The sequence below is a fragment of the Planococcus citri genome, chromosome 4 (assembly GCF_950023065.1).
Source record: "Planococcus citri chromosome 4, ihPlaCitr1.1, whole genome shotgun sequence".
Taxonomy (NCBI): domain Eukaryota; kingdom Metazoa; phylum Arthropoda; class Insecta; order Hemiptera; family Pseudococcidae; genus Planococcus; species Planococcus citri.
Window position 1 is genome coordinate 1042550 of NC_088680.1, and position 25421 is coordinate 1067970.

Consider the following 25421-nt stretch of genomic DNA (forward strand, 5'->3'; position numbering starts at 1 on the left):
AAATTTTTGGCCCAAAAATGGGAAAAAACGAAATTTTACAAAGTCGATGAAGAAAGATGCCATTTGGTACCTATTTGGCCCCTCGAATCGATAGAAAACAGAGCTTCGAGCCGTTTTGAGCAATTCTGGTGCTTCTCCAAAAATGTGTGAGAGTTGAAATTTTTACAAAATTTTACTCAATGAAGTTGAAAATCTAAAATTCATTTTGTGCCTTGATATAAATTCTACTGAGTCAATGGGGAGGGGAGGGGATGATGATTTCAAGCAGTTTTAAATGTCCTAAAAATTAAGATGATTTTTCAAGTTTTTTAAAATATTTTTTTTCCAAATAATGGAAATTGTAATTGCTATAAAAACTGATAAAAGTGAAAGAATTTGGAAGATAAAATAAATTTGATATAAAAAAAAAGCCTTTTAGCAATTTTGGTAAAAATGACGACCATTTGTCTATTTTATCAAAAAACTTCTTCCTAAAAATTTTGACCAAAAAAAAAAACAAAAAAAACATTAGAACTTTTCATCAACTTGTCAAAAATTGACACCTTCTCACAATTTTGAGAATAAGCGAGAATTTTGGGCAATCTTAGCAATCAACAGAACTGTTGTACAATTTTGACAAAAATTTGCCATTTTTGACAATTTTACTCAAAATGGCACTTTTTGATAATTCTGACAAAAAACGAGCATTTTTTGACAATTTTGGCAAAAACAGTTTTTTTTTGGGAAATCTTGGCAAGAACAGGACTGTTTGACAGTTTTGACAAAAAATTGGCCCTTTTCAACAAAAAATAGATTATATTTTTTGAAAATTGTGTCGAAAATGAACACTTCTTGACTATTTTGTCAAAAATTTACACTTTCTTAACCACTTTTTCAAAAAATGACATTTTTTGACTTGAGCAAATTTTGCACAAAAAAAGAGAAACTTTACTTATGAGCAAGTTTGGCGCTCTGGTTTGGTAATTTCGAAACAAAAAGAAGACTTTTCAAACAGATTAGGTGGAAATTAGTTTTTATTGGATGTGGTATGAGATGGGCGCGCGGGTGGGGGGAGGGGGTTCAAAGAATATTAGTCAGTGGGTTTATTTTTTTTCAAATTTACAAAATTGTGATCGAAACTCCAGCTTTCGTTCAATTTGAGACCAGGGAGTCGACGAAGTTCTCTCGCCACATCAGTCGTTGGTACATATAGGTGTTGTGCTCTCCTGCTACTATACGTCCCCAAAAATGTACAGAAATACCGATTACCAACCCGGCATATGTATAAATGATAGCCTATATGTGTATAAAGATGTAGTCAGCTTATTGAATATTGCCGCTATCGTCATCATTATCATCGATGAAACATCATCGCATCGTGCTCGTCCTGTCGTCAGTATTACTTGTTTCGTTTGATTGTTCGACACGTACAAGTAAATCGACAATCGGCTACATCTCTATCACATATATGCGAAAGAAGCAGCCGGCTCTTCTATTGTATTAATCTGTCGTCCTACTGTAAGCTTACGCATATCGTTCCAGGCAGAGAAATAGAATCGCGAACGGTGTACGAGAGGGGACATCATCTTTCTGGCTACCCGTCGAGATGGTTTTCTGCTTTCGATCCTTCATCACGACGACCTGCTCAATGAAATTGCGATGCTCGCGATTTTCGAGATGGAACTTAATTATTCAATATTCGAAAATCGACTCTCATCAGTCTCGATATTATGGGCTTTCGATTCTGAATTTTCATTAGAGAGATACTAGCACGAAGAGTAGATACTTTACCTCCACTTACCCACCTGTCTGAATGTACGAGTGGTACCTATACGAATTATTGGCGAATTCGATCGAATTTCGTTATAGGTACAGTGGTACACACTGTAGAGTGTTTCTCTGCCGCGAAATAATTAAGGTCAGAATGACTGAACAATCGGCGCAAGAATTAGATGACAGTAGTACCCGTATAAAGGTATTTTTCACGGATTGAGAGGGAAGAAGACAGAAATAGTGAGTGATCTTTCGGCGTTCTATATCTGCGTATTATTGTGTCAAAGAATAAAAAATAAATCCGTTCTATCTTTTGTGAAAAGGTGTGAATAGCTGGTAACAGATAATAGCCGCGGAGGTTGCTCTCGCCCTTTTTCCCTTCTTTTCTGTATAAAATCACTTTTCGGAATATTGGCAATACTCGCAGCGGCAGCGCGACAGATCCTATATTCATAGTCATACTCATACCTACGTGTATAGGATCTGTACGTCTACGTACATAATAGCCTACTTATAGGATAGTGTACGTAGACGTACAGTACTGGGTATATTCTCCTTCTCCTAGACATTTCGATCTGCCTACGTATTCATATTCGTGTGCAGACGATGAAATTTCCATTTTGTGTCATTTTTAAAAACATGCATTATGGGCATTTGTGAACGTTTACGAGTATTGATTGGATGGTATTGATAGTTTCTAAAAACAGACGAGGTGTTTATTTTCAGCATTTAAAATTTCTTGTCATAATGTACAAATTTGAAACATCAATGAATCGCAATTTGTGCAACTTGAAGAAAATCTGTACGCAGCGTCTCAAAGGCGATTAAAAGAAGTTTCAAAAATTATGGGCTTTTCTTGATGAGATTCGAAAAACCACGGTAAACAGGGAAGGAAGGGGTATGGAGCTCCACAATTTGTGTCAATTTGCAAACGAAAGGGACATTTTGAAAAAAATCGTGGTTTTTTCACTCTTGCCTTCATCTAATGCGTTCTGGAAAAATTGTTTGGTTCCAAAATAGCATTAGAGTCTCGAGGTTTTTCGTCGACCGAGACCATTCTCATCAAAATCCAAGACCATTTTTTGAAAGTTCTACTGAAGCGATTGAAAATTCGCGGATCACTTAGTTTTGGGTAAATTCGTGTTTTAACCTTTTTTTTTCTAAATCGAATATTTCGCATTAATCGTGCCAAAAAACATCAAAAAGTACAATTTCTGAAACTGAAAAATATTTTGAAATACAGTGGTGCTGATTTTTGGGTCATTGGGTGTATCACAAATTTTTTTTAAAAAATGGAAAAACTTGACATCTTTCCACCTTTTTGGCATAATTAATGCGAAATATTGAGAAGAAAAAATTTTTGAAACACGAATTTACCTCAACTTGCAAATTTTCAACTACTCTGTGGAGCCCTAAAAGTGATCTTGGATTTCGATCGCAATGGCCCAGGTTGACGCAGAATCTTAAATATACTGCATATCTTTTAGAACTGGGTAGTGTGAAGATTTTTGTTTCACGTTTAAGAGGATTTAGCTTAAGTTTCCAGCATTCAAACCATGGTTCCAAATCATTGATACCAGCTTGAAGTTGATTACAAGCAATTAGAAGATCATTATTTTGGTTGAGTAAACACGTATCATCAGCAAACCTTGCTATTTCATTATCAGCTGGTTTAGGAATATCATAGCAGTATAAGATGAACAATAGGGGTGTTTGAGTGCTCTCCAGCAAGTTACAAAAACCTGCAGCAATTACAGAAAACGTTGAATTTTTTTACTGTATTTTGTAAAATTGCATTACAGCAGTCTATAGTCTATTTTGAGTTTATCATGAGCGCTCAAAAACCCTAATTTTTTACGTTTTCTGTAAATTCTGCAACGTTCTGTAGAGCGCTCGAACACCCCTATTGTTGGACTCAACACAGCACCTTGCGGTACACCTTGGCTGATTCCTCGAAGCGAAGAGCATTCATCATCGATTTGAACATAAAATTTCCTATTTTGAAGGAAGGAAGAAATGATTTTACGTAGAAAGATGGGTGTTTCAATTTATTGTAATCAATTTGTGAATTGAACCGCAATGCCATACAGAGTCAAAGGCCTTTTTGATGTCTATAAAAGCTGCAGTTGTGAATTGCTTCTTTTCGTAGCCATTGTTAATAAGTTGTACCAATCGATGCAACTGATGAACTGTGCTCATTATATTTTACGAAAACCATACCAAAAAGATGGCATAAAATCTGTTCCTTTTTCAGAAAGTCCAAACGACATTTACAAATGATTTTTTCAAAGATTTTGGATAGAGAAGAGAGAAGACTGTGGTCTATAATCATTGGGAGACGAAGAAGGAGATTCTATTTTGGATAGCACAATTACTTTGGCAATTTTCCAGGTGTTGGGAAAGTAACCAATTCGAAGGCAAGAGTTGAAAAGTGTTTTGAAGCTCATTAGGATATTTGTTGGAAGGTTTTTAAGCATAATGTTACTGATGTTATCCAAGCCTGGTGATTTCCGGATTTTGATTTTTTTGATAATATAGCAAATTTCCTTAACTGAGGTTCAACGAAGCATTCTTGCAAAGACGGTGATTGCTAGGTTCAGTCAAACCAAAATATCAAGAGTGTCTGTATTTCTATTGCAGAAAATATCTTTGTAAAAATCAGCGAATAATTCACATTTTTTGTGGTTTGTAGTCACTGATTTATTATTATGAGTTAGTGGAGGTGAACTTCTAGTATGATTCCATAAAGAAGAACTGGCTGATAGGCTCTCAAGATATGTTTGGTAGTTGGCATGTCGATATTCTTCCAATCTTTTCCGTACATTATGGGTTAGATGATTCAAGCGATTTTTCAAGGAATAGTCTCTTGTTCTTTGCCATTGTCTTCTCAGGTGATTTTTTTCGAGGAGGAATATAAAAAGAAAAAAAAGACGATCTGTATTCGCTATTGAAGTATTCAGCTCTCCCAAAAATCTGGTAAACCATATGCCACACAATTTTTTCAATTTTCTGGAAATTTGTGGTACCAATGAGGAGGGGAGGGGGGGGGGGGGTCGATTAAAAAAAGAGTTTATATCCGTATTCAACGCTCTCAAATGGCATGTTTCAAAATTTTGACTGGAATTTTTGGGCTTTGTATCCTACATAATCTTGTATTAAGCCCTCTTACAAAAGTTTACAGTTGTAAATATCATAGAAATGTATGCTTCATGTTTTTTTTCACATTTTTGAATTATAGCTCCAAAATTTGAGATATCTTAGCCCATGTGCCTCCAGAGAAGTTGGATAGCCAATGATAGTGATTTTCCGTCTTTGCTGTGAAAAACTTACCAAAAAAATTGAGCAAAATTGGAGTTCCCAAACTCAAAATTGGTTTGATTTGACATGAAATGACACGAAATGCATACTTATTTTTAGTTTTCCTAATGATAATTCCGTTGAAGACATAAATTATCTTCAGTTGACCCTTTTTTCAAATCTGATATGACTCAAAAATGAGAATCATTAAAAAAAATACTCGTATGTACGTGAAAATCCATCTATTCGAATCCAAAACAGAGTATAAGGGATCGGAATCTTGCACGTTATCGCTCGATGAATTTTTTAAAACGGATGTCGCAACCCGACGAGTACGTATTTTTGCGAATCAGTTATAGTAGTGCTCATTAAAACATAGGTGCATATAGCCAATGACCCTATAATACTCGAACCTATACATGTTTGAAGTCACGACGCGGCGGAAATTTATTGTTCCAATCTGTTGTAAACTCGATGGATTAATAACCGCATCTTACGTCATATTTTATCGTCTGGGTACTTTTGGTCACCGGTTTATGACTATTTTCATTGAAAACGCAAAAATTCACTCGTACCAGTGTATTTTAATGGTACACAATTCGGATACTATACTGAACGTTTGCCTGCTACCAGACGTGAAACGATAAGGGATCTAAGGTATAAATGCTGTGCCTAAACCTATCACAAAACACGTACGATACCTTTACTTAAACATAGAAATAAAAAAATATGAACCAGGTTCAATAAGATATGTTGATTGACATTCTTATTCCTTTTTCCAGCATCCATATCTTATGCAGAATAAATTTTCAGTATTTTTTAAAAATTTGCATACCTACTAAGGAGTCTGTTTGTTGTTGAACGCTGCTACCTTTCCATCTACCATCTACCTATTGCGTTATATTAAGTTAACGCAAATATGAATACATAATTGAATCATACGTCAGCTTATCTCGAAGATAACGTAACCGAATGGTACAGTCATTGAAGTTGTAGTCGAGACTATCGATATCCGTATCTAATTTTCAAAACAGAAACATAAATAACTACAAACAAAAAGAAATTTAATAACAAAAAATTGGTGTACTCGATGTTATAATTTACCGCTTGGTTATTTTGTGTTTGCAACGAGAGTTGAAAGAAAAAAATGATAAACTAAAAGCCGAAAAGTTTAACAAAAGCGTTAATGATAAATTTTAGATATTATGTCGCGACCTGACTCGTTATCTAGGTACTCATTTGATCGCTTTTCAGAGTTTAATTACCTCGAGAATAATGTTACAAAATGTTCTCAAGAATTCGATTAATTATTTTTGGCAGAATTGATCTCCGCACTCCACGGAGAGGTGATTTCGCCTCCCCCCTTACTCCATTCTGTAAACAACAACAATAAAAACGTTTCCAACAACAATAATCACTATTATCAGAGTAAATCCAACATCTTCATTCTGACTGGTGGTTACAGCTCCTTGTAATAAAATTGTAGGCAACTTAAACGACTCGACGTCACCTGCTTTTACACGTATTATACCCAACCCAACCCATACAATACAGCACTGATATTATGTACTGCTCTACAAACTGTGACCTATGCACCCTATCCTGCTATGCCATACCCTACGCGCATTAAACTTGTACAATATTGTGCTCTCGATGCGTACAAATATACGCAGACACCCCGACGTCGTCGTACACATGTTCCACATACACGCGAATACATTTTAAAATTCAATAAAATCGTGTAACGACTGCCAGCGTAAAAAAAAGTGAAATAAAAACGAAAAGAAGAAAAAAAGAGAGTACCTATCGAGAACGATGAGGAGAGCCCACTTAAAGATAACACGACCTCGGTATCACGGTATGTATAGTAGTACAGAAAAGCAGCTCAGCTACATAACGATTGGAAGACACGAGCAGAGAGAAAACTCGAAGCGAAGCGAGCAGAGTGATAGAGCAGCTAAAAAGCAAACTAAAAAGCAAAAAAAAAAAAAGAAGGGGAAAAGGGAAAAAGGGGCAGGACGTGAAAAGTGAAAGAAAAACTGTATACGGATTTAAATCGAAGAGTCGACGAGAAAAATAACAGAGGACAGATAAAAATGGAGGAAAAGTAGAAAATGGAGTCTAAAAGGGTTAGGCAAGCGGAACGTAACTGCGAAGGAATCTTACAAGGAGAACAGCAAGTTAATGGGTTTATCAGATTCCACCCAATCTCAGATAAAGTAGCTGCGGCTTCCCGCATACAGTTGTACCGCGTTCCTAATATGTATACCCCTTTTTTTGTTGAAAAGGCCAACGAATTTTCCTTAAATGCTTTCAACGCGCGAGCTGCGCCAGTTTTCCCCTTTCGTCGACGAGCCTCTTCCATTCGTTGGCAAAAAAAAAGTTCGATTCCAGAATTAAACGTTTTCTTTTTTTCTCTCTGCTCTCTCCGCACGATACCCGAAACGCGGCTCGGAATTAAATTAATTTTTAAATTTTTTATCAAATCACGAACTTTTTTTTCAAGATGCACGATGGGAGGAGGGTTCTTCTGTTTTTTCTTCCTACTTTTTTTATTTCTTTCTTTTCTTTTTCTCTTTTTTTTTTTACTATCAAGTTGCGAAAGTTTATTGTTCATCGTTTATTGATTTATTTTCGAGGGGGTTGCTGCGTGCTGCGCTGATGATGTTATTTTACAGTTTACCTGCCTCATACCACCAGACAAGCTTCGCTCCGAATGGTATCCTTACATTTAAAATAAACGGACGTGTTCGAATAAATGCAAATAAAAGACCTCAAAGCTTATGCTGAAGGTCTCTATTTCGTTAACGTATATAATAACGTAACGTAACTTAACGTAAAGTAACGTAACATTCGAAAGTGATTTGGGAAACCATTTCGAGGATATACTCGTACATATACGTAATGGAATAGAAAACTGTGCGGCCCTGTCCACAGTAATAGTAGGCAAACTCGCTTAATTGATGATGTAGCGAGATTCAAAGCATTTCCAGTCATAGACGTTAATTACTGCCGTAGTAGCAACCTCCTCTGCACCATTCTGCGGGCATACTTCTTATTTTATTCCGTTTCGATTTTAGATTAGAATAAACTTTGCTTTAGCACATTCATCTCGCTCGCGTCGTTTCATTTTCAGTCATGGAGGGGGGAGGGGAGGGGGTTTGAAATTTTTCAACTTTTTTATTCGCTCGTTTACGCTGCTTCATGGAATTGTAAACACGTTAAGTATGTGTGATAGTTTTTTAAAACTGTGAGAAGGGACATCATTTGTATTTTTTTTTTTGTGTTTAAGGGACTTGAAATGAGCTTCGAAAAAGGAATTGGTAAAATAAGAGTAAAAAAAAATTATGACAAAGATTTTAATTTTGAACTGGAACCCTCACTGTTTAGCTTGAATTTTTTTAATGAAAGTTCTCATCTTGATAATAAATTGTTTTAAAATGTAAGATTTGTTATTATTGATCCGTTTTCAAAATTTTTGAAAAAAATTATGCATAAATGTATGTTTTTATATGATTACAGATACATTTAGCAGGCAGCATATGTTACTTGGATGGCAGTATCGAAGTTTTCAATTGGTTAAAGTTTATTCGTTCGACTAAAGATAATCATAAGCAAAATGTTCGCGCTTTTCTGCTGGCTGGAAAGGTAATAGTATAGTTGATATTTTTTATTGGCTATTGAGTACATAGGTAAGTGAAGAAAGTGGGAATTACTCGTTGAAGAACAATAAGTGGAAATAGTTAGCAATCAGTTGGAATGTGATTTTTAAAATTGATAGAAATACCGAAAAGTTTGTTTATATATTTTTTTTATAAACTCGAAGTAAAATAAAAACCAGAAAAGAACTAAAAATCAAAACTGACAATTTCCTCTTTTTGTTTCCAGTTTTCATTTCTTCGGATCTAAATTCATTAGTGTGTTTTTTTACACGGACTTTGGCAGATTTTCAAGAATCTGGAAAAACCTCAAGCCTTCTTCTTCGAAGTAAAATCCAACATCCATTTTCAAAAGCTGCTACCCGAGCAGATTCTCGTTGATTCTAAATCTGCCAAAATCCAGATTCTAGAAAATCTGCCAAAATCCACGTTAAAAGAACACGTCTATTTTTTATATTTCAAATCCAGTTATTTCAAATTTCAATTTCAGTTCTTATGATCTCAATTTCTTGCATCACCCTTCTCTAACCCCCCCCCCCAAGTTATGAGTACCACGATATCTCATATGTAAATTTTTTTAAATACAAAAAAATTATTACAGAAAATTTTTGTGAAATGTTTAAATTTTTGAATTTTGGAAAAACAAATATAGTCGGGGAGCCCACTTAAGGATAAATTGCACCCCCCCTGTCGATCCTCCGGGACAACTGTTTTCTTAAAGGGGGAGTCCTGAGGAACATTTCTAGCCCATGTACTCAAAAAAAAAGTGGCCCTACTTACAAAATGGCGGCCATTTTGATTGACAGGTCAGACAAAAGCGCAGATTTTGCGTTCCAATATAGGACTTGCACAACATTTTTTAAACTGTACAAAAGTAGATTGGAAGATCAGGCCAAAATTCATCACCTGTCAAAATTTCAAGTGCTAAAGTTCGTTTTTCGATTTTTGGTGAATTTTTGAAAATCAAATTTAGTCCAAAAATGAGGGAAAAAACCAAAATTTTACCAAATTGACCGAGAAAGCTGAAATTTGGGATACACCCTATTTTGGACATGCCAAATCGATTGGAAACTGTTTCAAAGCATTTTGAGCAGTTCTGGAGTCTCCAGCAGATTTTTGAAACCCGAAATTCCCACAAAATTTCACCAAAATGGAGTTGGAAAGCTGAAAATTTATTCTGCAAACTAATTTTAATACGCTACGAAGTACTGCAGGTGAATTTCAAGTCATTTTAGAGCCTCCAGCGACTTCTTTGAAAATTACTGGAGCCTCCAGTAGATTTTTGAAACTTTAAATTTTCACAAAATTTCATCAAATGTAGATGGAAAGCTGAAATTTACTCTACACTCCAATTTTAACATCCTCTGAAGACGACTTCAGGTGGGTTCAAATCATTTTGGAGCCTCCAGCGACTTTTTGAAAATTACTGGAGCCTCCAGTAGATTTTTGAAACTAGAAATTCTCGCAACATTTTACCAAATGGAGTTGGCAAGCTGAAATTTACTTCGCAAACTAATTTCAATACGATTTGAAGTCGACTACATGGTGGTTTCAAATGGTTTTATAAATGGTTTTGAAGCTTCCAGCTACTTCTTGGAAATTTCAATTTTCCAAAAAAAAACACCATACGACCTCTCAAAAAGTGGCTGGAGGCTCCAAAACGACTTGAAATCCACCAGCAGACGACTTCGTAGCGTATTAAAATTAGTTTGCAGAATGAATTTTGATTTTCCATCTCCGTTTGATGAAATTTTTAGGAAATTTAAAGTTTCAAAAATCTACTGGAGGCTCTAGTAATTTTCAAAAAGTCACCGGAGACTTCAAGACGACTTGAAATTCTCCTGCAGTTGACTTTGTAGCGTATTGAAATTAGTTTGCAGAATAAATTTCAGCTTTCCAACTCCATTGTGGTGAAATTTTGTGGGAATTTCGAGTTTCAAAAATCTGCTGGAGGCTCCAGAACTGCTCAAAACGGTTTGAAACAGTTTACAATCAATTTGGCATGTCGAAAATAGGGTGCATCCCAAATTTCAGCTATCTTGGTCAATTTGGTAAAATTTTGACTTTTTTCCCTCATGCATTTTTGGCCTAAATTAGATTTTCAAAAATTCACCAAAAATCGAAAAACCCACTTTAGCACATGAAATTTTGACAGGTGATAAATTTTTGCTTGATCTTTCGATCTACTTTGGTACAGTTTGAAAAATGTTGTGCAAGTCCTATGTTGGAACGCAAAATCTGCGATTTCGGCTGACCTGTCAATCAAAATGACCGCCATTTTGTATGTAGGGCCACTTTTTTTTTGAGTACAAGGGCTAGAAATGTTTCTTAGGACTCCCCCTTTAAGGAAAAAGTTGTCTCGGAGGATCGACGGGAGGGGGGTGCAATTTATCCTTAAGTGGGCTCCCTGACAAATTATTCGTGGCCTCAGGTATGTTTTTTATTTCATCTGGGTCCTGTTCCAAATTTTCAAGAAAGTGATCCGGATGACGCTGACAAAATAAAATTGAAAAAAATTCTCAGATTATTCAATTTTGCCAGGCGTTTAAAAATTTGGAATAAAATTCTCCAATTTCAATTTGCAATATTTGATTTGATTTTCCAAAATGAAAACCACTGGATAATTTTTCAGTTGATTGGTTGTAATTTTTTGGTAAACTACTACCTATGCAGTAATTTTTCGTAAAATACTGATAACTTTACGTACCTGAATTTGCTTTTTGGAAAAAAGTCAGGAATTATTAAAATTATGGAAAACTCTCAGAAATGAGTTTCTTACATTTTTCCAAATCCTGTTTTTTCTTGAAAATGAGGTTATTTAAAGTTTAGCCCGATTCCCCCAAGTATAGAAAATTTTTGTGTTTTATCAATTTTTTCACAACTTTCTGAGGTTGCGACATTTAAAAAGAAATGTTCATTTAATCGATTTCATTTTTGTATTTTTAAACTTTAATAATCGAACAATTTGAATTGTTGGCTTTGGTTACCATTGCAAAAATTATGTTTTGGGAGCTTCTATTACTTCCTCCCACTTAAAAAAATTTCCTCTGTCCAAATTTTTTTTCAATTTTAGTTCAGGCGAATTTTCGAAAATTGATTGCTTTTTAATCGATCTTCAAGCACTTTGAAAATATTGAAATTTAAACAACATAAGAAGGCGTCAAAAACAGCGAATATTTCGTTGATTCCGTACGCAAAAGATAGTATCCTTAATTTTGTACAAAGTTTGATTTCTTCAACGTTTGTGCAGGCCTGTTGTCTTACTCACTTTAGGCACCCTTATATGTTCTGGTCTTACACAATAGCTACCTAACCTACTTAGTACCTCTATCTACCTACGTATTATAGCGTTATTTATTGAATTGAACTTGGCAGGTGTACTATGAAACGGTTCAGAAAGTAGAAGCTTTTCAAGAACTGCTATTAGGAAGCAAATCTCCCCTTCAGATGGATTACTTTAACGATTGCGGAACTGCTAATGAGAACGGATTAATGATGTCATCGCAGAATGACGAAAAATGCGATCGAGAATCCGCCAAATCAGGTAATTTTTTTGTTTTTTGATTTCCTAAATTACACGATGAAATTTTCATTTAGCTCTGTAATGGAAAGGGAAAAGGGTGAAAATGCGATGGAAAAATTTACCATAGCTCACAGATGAAGCCAGAGTGTATTTTTTCCTCCTCTAGCATCGTTTATATTTCAATCAGTCAAATTTATTTTCTTTCTACTGAAATAATTAATCGTTATTAAATACGAGGGTGCTGATTTTCTGGGGAACTTGTTGCATATGGAGTTGGACGAAGTAGATGAAAGGTATGGTAGAGTATGTCGAGACATTATAGAGGAAAATCATCGAACGAGGGGGGAGGGAGGGAGTTAAAGATGGAAGGTTTCTGGTTCTATCTTTCGAATTTTACAATTTTGAAAAGCAGAAACACAACTGGTCGCTTTGACGCCAATTTTGTTTTGTTTTTTGTCAACTTGGCTCTGGGTTATCCTCTAATTCCATATATCTTTTCCAAATACTTTGGACTCCACCAACGGCTACGTCTGATTAGCATAAATCATTCGAGTTCATCGGAGTAGCTTTGAATTTAAATTTATGGTTGGTCGGTAATATGACTAAACTCTCTTCGATTCCAAGCTATAAACGAAGTGTCCGGACAAGCGGTGTAATGATGCGTGAAATTCGAGTATATCTCACGTTTAAAAGTAAACAGTGATATTTTTACGACTTGTAAATCCATTTGACGATGAATTCTTTCAAGGATCAGTTCTTCTATATTTAGTGACGGTGGCGATGAGTAATCTTGCGGTGACATAGATCATCGTACAAGTAAGACGAGATTGTTTAATAGTTTTTCTCAGAAGCCTGAACATTATAATATTAAAGTACGAGTACCTTCCTTTTTAAACGTTCTTTTTCGGCAAAATAAAAAATCAGAAATTGTTGCACGTGTGCCTTTCTGCAAAGCGCGATAGAATAAAGATTATTACAGTCATTTTTTTCGGGTTGTGTTCGATGAAATATTGCTCTACTTTGAAAATAATTTCCCTGTTCCTAGTTTCCTATCTACTCAAAAAAAAAAAACGCCCCAACATCATTTTTTTTTTTTGAAATCAAAAGTTGGATCGTGCGATTTTGATTATCGTATTTGATATTTTTTTTTTACTCGTTCGAATTATCATCTGTAAAGGAAGGTGTTTTATGGCGAAGAGCGTCGAGCGTCGAGCGAGCGTGGAGGGCGTTTCTAACGTGGCGTATATTCGTACATATTCGTTAACATGCGTCAAATCTCACCCTCGATTTATTAGAAAATCAATCGCATTAATAAAGTTGTTTTTACACAACAATTCCGGCCGCCGCAAAAGGGTATTTCGTTCATCTTTTGTTCGCGGCTAGGCGAAGATAACGGATCAAATTTTTACATCTGTATTATAACGCGTTACATAATCCTCGATTCGGATAGAAGGGCGTGTATGTGCAATCTCGTTTAAATGATTATTGTTTGTGAATTTGATTTATCTGCGACGTGATGCGCGATGCGCCATCCTCGTCCTATCCGCAATAATGAACGAAACACCGACACATATGCATTATAATAACCCTTATATGTATACTTTTTTTTTGCGCTCATTGTTATTTGTTACCATTAGGTTGCCTCGGCGGCCTATGTACACGCGTACTCTCATTGTCATCGTACACCACACAATGACAAATAGATTCGTCTGCTGACTTACTGTTAGAGCTGCTGCTGCATCTCGCTAAATGCAATCATTATACTCGTATGTGTGTATGTATGTATGTACCTATTATACACTGCGTTCTAAGTAAATAGACCTAGGCATGCTTATTGCTTACGAGGAGGTAGAGGCGTCATAGTTGAATAGCATAATGAATGTACATTGACGTTGAATTGGTACAATTACTCAATTCGCCTTGTAGATTCATGGGCGGGAGCTAAAGTCTTTGGTTTTTTTTTTAGCCATGTTATCTATACTGGTGTCATGTGCCTTTTTTTTTTTTTTTTTTTTCGAAAAACGGCTGTAGAGGTCTCAATCTCAATCCAGCTGTTGAAAATGGAGAAATTAAAATTCGAGGACTTTTTTTTTCCAACAGAAATAATTCTCAGACCCGCTGTCTCACTCCTTTTCCCTAAATAAGGGGTCATTTAGTTGAAGAATTTTGATACAGGAATGGAAGATTTTTGGAGTAGGTAACATTTTTTTCATTTTTTCAACTTTAGTCGGGGAGCCCACTTAAGGATTAATTGCACCCCCCCCCGTCGATCCTCCGGAACAACTATTTTCTTAAAGAGAATGAACATTTCTAGCCCTTGTACTAAAAAAAAAAAGTGGCCCTACATACAAAATGGCAGCCATTTTGATTGACAGATCAGCCGAAATCGCAGATTTTGCGTTCCAACATAGGACTTGTACAACATTTTTCGAACTGCACAAAGGTAGATCTAAAGAGCAGGCAAAAATTTATCATCTGACAAAATTTCAAGGGCTAAAGTGTCTTTTTCGATTTTTGGTGAATTTTTAAAAATCAAATTTGGGCCAAAAATGAGGGAAAAAAATCAAAATTTCACCAAATCGACCAAGAAAGCTGAAATTTGGGATACACCCTATTTTCGACATGTCAAATCGATTGGAAACTGTTTCAAGTCGTTTTAGCAGTTCTGGAGCCTCCAGCATATTTTTGAAGCTCGAAATTCCCACAAAAGTACACCAAAATGAAGTTGGAAAGCTGAAATTTATTCTTCAAACTAATTTCAATACACCATAACGAAGTCAACTGCAAGGGGGATTTCAAGTCGTTTTGGAGCCCCCAGCGACTTTTTGAAGATTACTGGAGCCTCCATCAGATTTTTGAAATTTTAAATTTTCACAAAATTTCATCAAATGGAGATGGAAAGCTAAATATTTACTCTACACTCCAATTTTAACATCCTTTGAAGACGACTTCAGGTGGTTTCAAATCATTTTGGAGCCTCCAGCGACTTCTTGAAAATTACTGGAGCCTCCAGTAGATATTTTAAACTTGAAATTCCCGCAACATTGTACAAAATGAAGTTGGCAAGCTGAAATTTACTTCGAAAACCAATTTCAATAAGATATGAAGTCGACTACATGGTGGTTTCAAATGGTTTTAGATGGTTTTGAAGCTTCCAACTATACGTACTTCTTGGAAATGTCAATTTTCCAAAAAAAACACCATACGACCTCTCAAAAAGTGGCTGGAGGCTCCAAAACGACTTGAAATCCACCAGCAGACGACTTCGTAGCGTATTAAAATTAGTTTGCAGAATGAATTTTGACTTTCCATCTCCGTTTGATGAAATTTTTAGGAAATTTAAAGTTTCAAAAATCTACTGGAGGCTCCAGTAATTTTCATAAAATCACTGGATGCTCCAAAACGACTTGAAATCCCCCTGCAGTTGACTTTGTAGCGTACCTATTGAAATTAGTTTGCAGAATAAATTAAAGGAGGAGTCCCGATAAGGCCACTTTTTGGGCCCCGCACAGATATCGACTAGACCACTCTTAAAATGTTGCAATAAATGTCCCAAATGCAAATCCGTGGTTAGTTAACCCAAAATGGTAATTTTTTGGGCTCCAGAGGTTCCCAAAATTGTGAATAAGAAAAGAATTTTAGGAATCACTGAGTATTATTTTCAAAAACTTTTTTAGCGAAAAATATCTGTTTGAACCCAATAAACGTTATGCGAGGTGATTTTTTCTATTTTCGACCCTCGAGGGCAGAAATTGGAGGGTTTTGATTTTTGGAAAATTTTGGAACCACAATTTTGAACCTACCCCTTTGAACCCTGCTAAAAAGTTTTTTACAGTTCATTAGTATCTGAAAGACCTCCATCCTACCAAATTTTGAGCTCAATAAAATTTTCCGCTGGTACTCAAAAATCCAATTTCCCAATTTTTCGTAATTTCGGTATTTTGGAAACCCCTGAAAGTAAAATCCTAGAATTTGACCCAAAATAGCCCAAATTCGAACGTTACAGGAAAACTCATATGAAAAATTATCGAGCACTTGCTGGTGTGTTTCAAATGTAAATTCTTCAATTCATTTGAAAAAATATGCTTCAACGCCTTTTTCAGGGGTGCCTAAAGTGGGAGGCTCTAAAAAAAAGGATTCAAAATTACGAATATACAGGGAGCTTTATTCAACTTTTTAATCTAGATTATTGAATATATACTTCAAAACCTTACGTTTGGCGCAAATTTCAGGTTTATAATTTTCCAGGGGTTCCCAAAACATCGAAATTACGAAAAATTGGGAAATTGGATTTTTGAGTACCAGCGCAAAATTTTATTGAGCTCAAAATTTGGTAGGATGGAAGTCTTTCAGATATACTAATAAACTGTAAGCAGCTTTTTAGCAGGTCTTAAAGGGGTAGATCCAAAATGGTTGGTTCCAAAATTGTCCAAAAATCACCCCCCCCCCCATTTCTGCACTTGAGGGTCGAGAATAGAAAAATCACCTCGCATACCAATACTCAGTGGTTCCTAAAATTATTTTTTTATTCATAACTTTGGGAACCCCTGGACACCAAAAAATGGTCATTTTGGGTTAACTAACCACGGATTTGTATTTGGAACATTTATTACAACATTTTAAGAGTATTCGAGTCGATAACTGTACGGGGCCCAAAAAATGGCCTCATCGGGACTCCTCCTTTCAGCTTTCCAACTCCATTTTGGTGAAATTTTTTGGGAATTTCGAGTTTAAAAATCTGCTTGAGGCTCCAGAACTGCTAAAACGGCTTGAAACAGTTTCTAATTGATTTGGCATGTCGAAAATAGGGTGTATCCCAAATTTCAGCTTACGTGGACAATCTGGTAAAATTTTGATTTTTTTCCTCATTTTTGGTCTAAATTTGATTTTCAAAAATTCACCAAAAATCGAAAAAGACATATGTTGGAACGTAAAATCTGCGATTTCGGCTGACCTGTCAATCAAAATGGCCGCCATTTTGTATGTAGGGCCACTTTTTTTTGAGTACAAGGGCTAGAAATGTTCCTTAGAACTTTCTCTTTAAGAAAAAAGTTGTTTCGGAGGATAGACCGGGGGGGGGGGGTGCAATTTATCCTTAAGTGGGCTCCCCGACTATTGGAAAGCTTCCTTCTATGACTTAATTTTGAGCTGAAGGACTGAAATTTTCAAAGAATGTTTTCTCATGACAACAAACAATGGAGGTGTGGAGAAAAAAATCGGTTCTATAGTTTTGCAAAGGCCCATAATACATATTATGTACTGACTAATCGAAGAAGGTCACGCCCATCTTGGCCTCTTCTCATATATAGTCCCCCAAAGGCAGGGGTAAAAAAAGTAGACGTTGGCGCGGAATAAACGAATAAAACATTTTAAATTGCAAACTAGCTCGCAATGTTAAGTTTAGCAACAGCAGCAGCACGACGTAATTTATAAAAAGTGAAAATAACACTTTTTGAGAGAACATAGGAGAGGATATGGCGATAGCGGGGTCAACAGGCAGGAGCGAGGCGCACCAAGAAGAGATGGTATAAGTATAATGCGAAAAAATGCGTATAATTTGACAAACCGAATATAAACGAAGAGAGAAAATATATAAGGGTGCAGCGAGAAGGAAGCGAAGGGATATGCGACGAGTAATGCTGCGAAGGTAATAAAAGTCAAGAAATCCGCTATGGCAATGCTCGCGAAAAATACATTAAAGATTTTAATTAAAACAAATTATTAAGAAGAAGTCGTACGATTATTTCGAACACACCGATGTGGAGTAACTCGCTTAACCATTATAAACATCTGACTTTCTTAATTAAAATAACGCCAAAACGCTTTTCCTATTGCCAGCTTGTCGCCTTTTCGCGTTGTCCTTCTTTTAAAATTATTAGATTAAGCGTTTTGCGATGCGAATGCGACGAATTCCAGCGCGCCAACTTGAATAATCAACTTGAACACATATAATGTACTAATAAGTATAGTGTATTTGTGCTTTAGACATCGTATACATATATTATATATATAATTATAATAATGCTAAATTATTCGGATTGCGGCTGCTGTCGTCGATGCCTCGAGTTTTGCAGAGATTGCTCGTATTTGGTCACCCGAAATTGCTCAAAATATTATTCAATGTTGACAACTCGACCAAAATATTGAACGGTTTTGTTTTTAAAAATATTGAAAATGGTTTGTAAAAAATTTAAAAAATTGCAAAACAAAACGTAAAATTTTGAAAAATTGCCCAAAAGTGCAAAAACATGCCCCATTTATCCCAATTGGAGACCCTCGTGCAAACTTGAAACACAATACGATGATTCTATAAGCCTGTTCTATCGCGTTAACGGAGAAGCATTGAAGCGAAATACGCAGCTACGAATTCGAAAAATATTTATTAGGTACTTTGGTCGTGTATCTTTAATTGCGACAATTATTATATACGTACGAGTCATAGTAAATATGAAATGCGTTATGACCTATGTAAGTTTGCGGTTGTGGGACGAGCGACGAGAGGATTTTTGAACTGGCGTTCGCATCTGTCACGCATTCGACAATCTGCTGTCTCCGCTGTGCTTTCATAGTGAATTAGTAAAAGTAAAACGAAAATGACATTATGTCTGTGAATATCACGTGCGTGAAAAATCAAGGGTGAATTTCGAGTTAATGACCTAGGGTTAAAGCCGCTGATTAAAGTTACAACCGAGGCTAAGTTAAGCCTTTTACGAAGGGCAGGTGTCGTCGTCAGTAAACCGGAACTGTTATATTTTCTTCCGGGTAGTGCTTTGCCGTCGCGGAGTCATCGCCTGCGCCTTCTTCACCCCATGCTCGCAATTCACCTCGATTCGAATGCAACTTGTTCGATGTTTGCCTTTTTGGCCGTTAATTATTTTTCGACCATCGTCGATGTGCAGTGCGAGTAACGTACCTATTACCGGAAACGTTACTTTACCATTACGCCATCGCACATCGACATCTACCTGCCTAGATTTCCTTATGAAATTAGGTACCCACCTCATTTATAAGGTGCATATTACACGCGTAAATCAACCGTGCTCCAACTACGTGGGGCTATCTAGATGTGATATGTAACTCTTGATTAATGAAGTGCGAGTATCAGCGGTAAGTATAATAATACAGAAGTGATGAAATGTACGATTGTTTTGTGATGGGGTTAAATTTTGGAGTGTTTTTGAAGAAAAAATCAACTGAAATGATAATCAAGAAAATACGAAAAAAAAATGCTGAAAAATTGTCTACAATTGTCAGAGATTAATCATAAATAAATTTATGTGAAAATAGAAAAATATTTTCAATTATCTTGTGGAAAATGATTGGACCTGACAAGAGAACCTCTTGAGGTGTCACTCTCCGATTTGAACGGTACAACGATTTTTGGAAAGAGCATAGTCTAAAACCCCCAAAACCAAATTTTCAGCTGCTCAAATTCATTTTTCGATTTTTGGCGAATTTTTGAAAATTCAAAATTGACTTTTTTTGGCGTTTTATGCTTTTTAAAAAAAAATACGTACTTGATCAGTAAAAATGGTCAAAATAAGTCCCAAAACTAATACTAATTACCCAAATCCAAATTTCACAATTTCCAACCATTCTGGAGCCTCCAGCGCGATTTTTCAATTTCTCCAGAATTTTGAATTTACTCCAGAAGGCGTGAATATGATGTCGGGCAGCTAAAAATCGAGTTGTATATCACACTCGACCTGTTTAATGAGTTTATCCACATTCGAGCCGATTTTGAGAGTGACACCGCTAAAGTGGCTTTTTGAGCAGCTTTTTTCAAAATTGAAAAATCCAAAATCAAAAGACGACCATTTGTGTAGAAATTTTTGAAATTCACGCGAATCGCTGTATTTTGTCCAAAACTAACCCTCCAAATACAAATTTCACAATTTCCAGCCATTCTGGAGCCTCTGGCGCGATTTTCAATTTCTCCAGAATTTTGAATTTGCTCCAGGAGGCCGTGAATATGAAGTTGGGCAGCTAAAAACCGAGTTGTGTATTAAAGTCGAACTGTTAAACGAGTGTTTTTTTTGGGGCTCATTTTTGAGGCTAAAAATAGGCCGTTTCTGAGGGAATGGTGCACTCTGGTGAAAAACTGACGCCGGAAATGAATCTTCCAGCTTATTTTGAGTCTGAAAATTGGCAAAATTTCCTGTAGAAAGGAGCGTCGAGGTGGCAATCTGACACCAGAAATGAATTCGCCGTCTCAAAAAACCCCCATAGCCCAAATTTCAGTTCGATCTGCGACAAAAAATTTTTTACTCAAAAAAATGAATGAAGTAACCACTTTGCATTTTTTGAATTTATTTGAATTTCAAAAAAATCGAGTAAAGAGTCGTTTTTGACTAATTTGAGGTCCCCGATTCCGAATCCGGTGTCCACTTCTGTCGTGGCACGCTGCTTCAGCAAGAAATTGGGACTATTTTGAAAAATACGAGTCTGATCGCAAAACGAAGGTCATATTTGAAATCAGCCACTTCAAATTAGTCAAAAAACGTCATTGAAAATGCAAAATTCTACAACTTTTTTCAGGTCATTTTTGAGCTCAAACAAATGCCGTTTCCGAGGGAATGGTGCACTTTGGTGAAAATCTGACGACGGAAATGAATTCGCCGTCCCAAGAAACCCCTATAGCCTGATTTTCAGCTCGATTGGAGAGAAAAAGTTTTTTTGCCCAAAAAAATGCATGAACAACCCTTCAGATTTTTTGGATTTTTTTAAATTTCAAAAAACTCGAGTAAAGGGTCATTTTCGACTAATTCGAGGTCACCGAGTCCAAATCTGATGTTCATTTGTGTCTATGGACGCTGCTTCAGCATGAAATTGCGACTATTTTGCAAAATATGAGTCCGATCGCAAAATGAAGGTCATATTCAAAATCAGCGCCATCGAATTAGTCAGAATCTGTCATAAAAAATTCAAAATTCCACAACTTTGTTTCACTCAATTTTTAATTCAAGAAAATGCAGTTTCCGAGGGAATGGTGCCCTCTGGTGAAAATCTGACACCGGAAATGAATTCACGATCCCAAAAAACCCTCGTAGCCCAAATTTTAGTTTGATTGGCGACAAAAAGTTTTTTTTTCCAAAAAAATGTAGGTATGAACGTACCTACCCCTTTTGATTTTTTGAATTTTTTTGATTTTCAAAAAAATTGAGTAAAGGGTCGTTTTCTACTAATTCGAGCAAGCCGAGTCCGAATCTGGTGTCTATTTTTGTCGAGAGACACTGCTTCAGTAAGAAATTGCGATTATTTCGCCGAATACGAGTTCGATCGCAAAACAAACGTCATTTTTGGATTCAGCGTGCTCAAATTAGTCAGAAAACGTCATTAAAAATGCAAAATTTCACAAATTTTTTCCAGCTCATTTTGAGTCCAAAAAATGGAAAATTTCCAGTAGAAAGGAGCGTTGAGGCGACAATCTGACGCCGGAAGTGAATTTGCCGTCCCGAAAAACCCCCATGGCCCAACTTTCAGCTCGATTCGAGACAAAAAGTTATTTTGCCCAAAAAAATGCATGAACTAACCGCTTTGCATTTTTTGGATTTTTTTGAATTTCAAAAAAGTCGAGTAAAGGGTCGTTTTTGACTAATTCGAGGTCGCCGAGTACGAATCTGGTGTCCATTTGTGTCGAGTAACGCTGCTTCAGCGATAAATTGCGACTATCTTGCAAAATACGAGTCTGTTCGCAAAACGAAGGTCATATTATGTGAAATCAGCCCCATCGAATTAGTCAGAAAACGTCATTGAATATGCAAAATTCCTTAATTTTATTCTGCTTATTTTTATATTGGGGGGGGGGGGGGGTCGATAATCAGAAAGATTTTTACCAGAAATAAAATTTATATTCTTTGATTTTGGGCTTTTAACGTTTTAAATCTTCAAAAATTCACCAAAAATCCAAAAATAACCTTTTAAAATTTTGACTATGGAAGTCTTGGAAAATGCTCGTTTCGATCTGTATGTCACTTCAAAAAGCTCCATCTTCAGTTTTCAATCTCGAAATTGTACAAATCATTTTATCGGTGAATAAAATCCACCCCCACATTCAATAGACCATGGCAAAAGTGTTGGCGCATTTTCACGATGTACGTTAGGTACTCGTCGATTAGAAATTTCAGAGTACTTGTGAGAACGATGATACGAGCTAGTTAATAAATGCTATCACCTGACTCTCAATTAGCTTATTGTTTATCTTGCCGGCCATCAACTTTCAACCCTTCCGCTGGATTCTGTTGGTGATACGACGCGTATAAAATTGGCCAGATTAAGCCAAGCGTACCGTGAAGAAAAAAAAACATAACTTATGCCAGATGTAACCGAGTAACGCCCTCAAGTAACCGTTACCGGTACACTGTACCGTAAAGTAATCGATAAGTGCCTATACGAATACGATTATTGTTTTACATTGGTACTTGATTTTTTTCAGCCCTCGTCTCCTTATATCCTTTTCTATACGTTTCGATTTGGCCACCTTGACTCGTTTATTACCGTCTCGTCGCGGAAGTCTCAAGAAGACATCTTTTTTAAAAAAGAAAGATGCGGCGAGATAGGACATCGACTTTATCGCGTGCTTAAGCGAATTCGAGTTGATTTTTCACGCGTATCATTTGACGCGATATATAAATGCGTATACTACGTGTTTTCGGGCTTTTATGGCCTGGGCTGACAGCAGTAGATACGTGATACGTGAGACACCATCGTATAAAATAATACAGCAAAAACAGCCCGTGTGGTATACGTATATATAAGGGAGCGTACGATACGCTCGAAAAAAGATTTGAACATCTGTGAAGAGTCGAAGGGATAACCAATAGTGCTCATTTTTTTCCTACCTGTTTCCTCTGTTTACACCGCACTGCTCCCCATTTCGTCGCATGCTACGCTACCTGTGTCTGTGTACTCGGCTACTCGACTCATCAACCCCCTTTATTTTCATTTTAGAATTAGTGCGATTTTTTTTCCTCTAATATTCCGATCGAATGAAGAAAGAGCGGTGCAAGGTTAAGCTTTTCACCAACGATGGCGCGTCTTTTTTTCAATCGACGAGATCCTTACCTTACTGCCTAAAATTCTTAAATCGTAGTATCGAGTGTTGTATTTTTTTTAAACATGTGTTGTCACTTTTCGTAGTATTTTTTTTGCACTGATCCGGTTCTCGAATTACTTACGTATTTACCCTCGTTTGATTTTTATCACTTATAGTATCGTAAATTGATGTGTTTTATTGGTTCAATATGTTTGTCTGATTGGCTCGAAAGGGTAAGTTTCAGAGGAACCACGACCTCTTGAATTTCATCGAATTTTCACTTTCATTACGGAATTCTGTCTCCGTTTGCACCCCCTCCCCCCACCACCACCACCAACAAAGTACCAGTGGACATCTGCGATTAAAGGAGAGGTGGAGTTGTGTTCATGATTTTTTTTTTTGTAAATTCGTTGTTTATTTGGAGGCGAAGGAAGATTTTTAAGAATTTTTTTCAAAATTCCAACCAGTGGGAGTATTACTGTTGACATTTATTTTCAAAAGTTTCCAAAGTGGTCTAACTGTGATTTTTTTAATTATACGTAATTACCTCTTTGATAGTGAGATGAAAATTGAAATGAAAAAATGAATCGGAGATGTCTGCATTTAGAAATTTGAGCCTTTCAGAATAAGATAGTTGAATCCGCACTTCGTCCGATTTTGACGAAATTCACCCAAAATGTTAGTTTTGATGTAAAACCATCCCAGAACTTTTTTTGAGTTCACCCCCCCCCCCACCACAAACCAAAAAATGTGTCCATACGTGCTCAAAATTCAAAATTCTCGTTTTGCAGAGGGAGTGGTCCAAAAATTTTGAAACATTCATAGAAAATAGTCACTAGTTGGGTACCTACATAATGTAGAATTTTTTTCAAAAAACAATTTATATATCAAGAGTGGTTTTTGACGAGTTGAAAATTTCGAAAATTTGGAGGAAAAAACGAAGGGTCCCTCTGCGAAACTTTTTTTTAGAAATTTAGTTACACTCTATGAACATATATTTTTTGTGAAGCTCAAAAATTGGTGTAACATTCTTTAAAAAATCAAAATCTTGCAAAAAAAAAAACGTGATTTTTTGTCTTTTTTCCCCGAACTTGGACTTTTAAGATCAAAATTTTTGGAAAAAATAAAATTTCAAGCAAATTAGGTACGTGAAGAGACACGAAAATTAATTTTCCATTTTTGAGCTTCAAACGTAGGTAAAAATGAAATAGTCCAGTGGCAAAGAGCAAGGGATCCAGTGTAGGAGGGGTCAAAGGGGGTCAGCCCCACATTTTTCAAAATTTTGGTTTCTGGAAATTTTTGGTGTCTTGTTCATTGTGATTTTTTTTTGGGGGGGGGGAGGTGGAGGTAGCGTTGGAGATGTAGAATCAAAAAAAAAGATTTGATTTTCCTGTTCCGCAGTTCAGCACTCCCAAACACCTAATGAACCACGTCGCACAATTTTTTTTTCAGTTTTCAGAAAATTTTAAATACGAATAAAGAGAAGGGTGTTGGAAAGATCAAATCAGAAAAATGAGTCTATATTCGTACTCAGAACTCTCAAAATCGTATGAAACGATATGTCACACGATATTTTACAATTTTTTACATTTTGACCAAAATTTTGGGGCACCATCCATCCCTTATAGTTTTGCCAATTATATCAAGAATTAATGTGCAAAGTTGTAAATATCGTAAAAAGATTACCTCGAGTTTTTTCAAATTTTCAAACTGCAGCTCTAATACTTATTCGGCAGGATTTTAAAAAATTGAAATTTTAAAAAAAGTCCAATTTGAATTTTTTACATTTTTGGCGTTAATTTTTAAAACTCCTTTAATACTGTTCCTTTAAAATAGGTACCACAAATAAATTTTCTCCAAGTTTCAACAGTTTCGAGTGATCGGATTCTAAAGCTGGGCATTGTGATGAAAAATTGCAATTTCTGAAAAAAAATTACCTCGTCCCATCTGCTCCAAAGAGGTTTGAAGAACTAATAATAGGGATGTTTTTGCTGTGAAAGGGAAGGAATCTATAAAAAATTTCAAGCAAAATTGGAGTTCTCAGTCCCAAAATTGGGAACTGGCTCACATCATTCTTTTTATGGGTTTCTTTCTACCTACTATTTTGTTTTTTTTTAAATTTTGGAGGTGGCTGAAAGGGCAGAAATTTTTTTGG

At 36.0% G+C, this 25421-nt stretch overlaps 1 protein-coding gene across 2 annotated transcripts in view; it reads left to right on the top strand.

The window, feature by feature from the left end:
- Positions 1-25421, top strand: part of LOC135843223 (uncharacterized) — a 111234-nt gene that overhangs the window by 73838 nt on the left and 11975 nt on the right. For both annotated transcript variants that reach the window (XM_065361030.1, XM_065361031.1), the window contains exons 3-4: positions 8572-8697; positions 12084-12252. In XM_065361030.1, coding sequence (XP_065217102.1) covers positions 8572-8697; positions 12084-12252 — 295 coding nt within the window. The remainder of the gene's footprint in view (positions 1-8571; positions 8698-12083; positions 12253-25421) is intronic.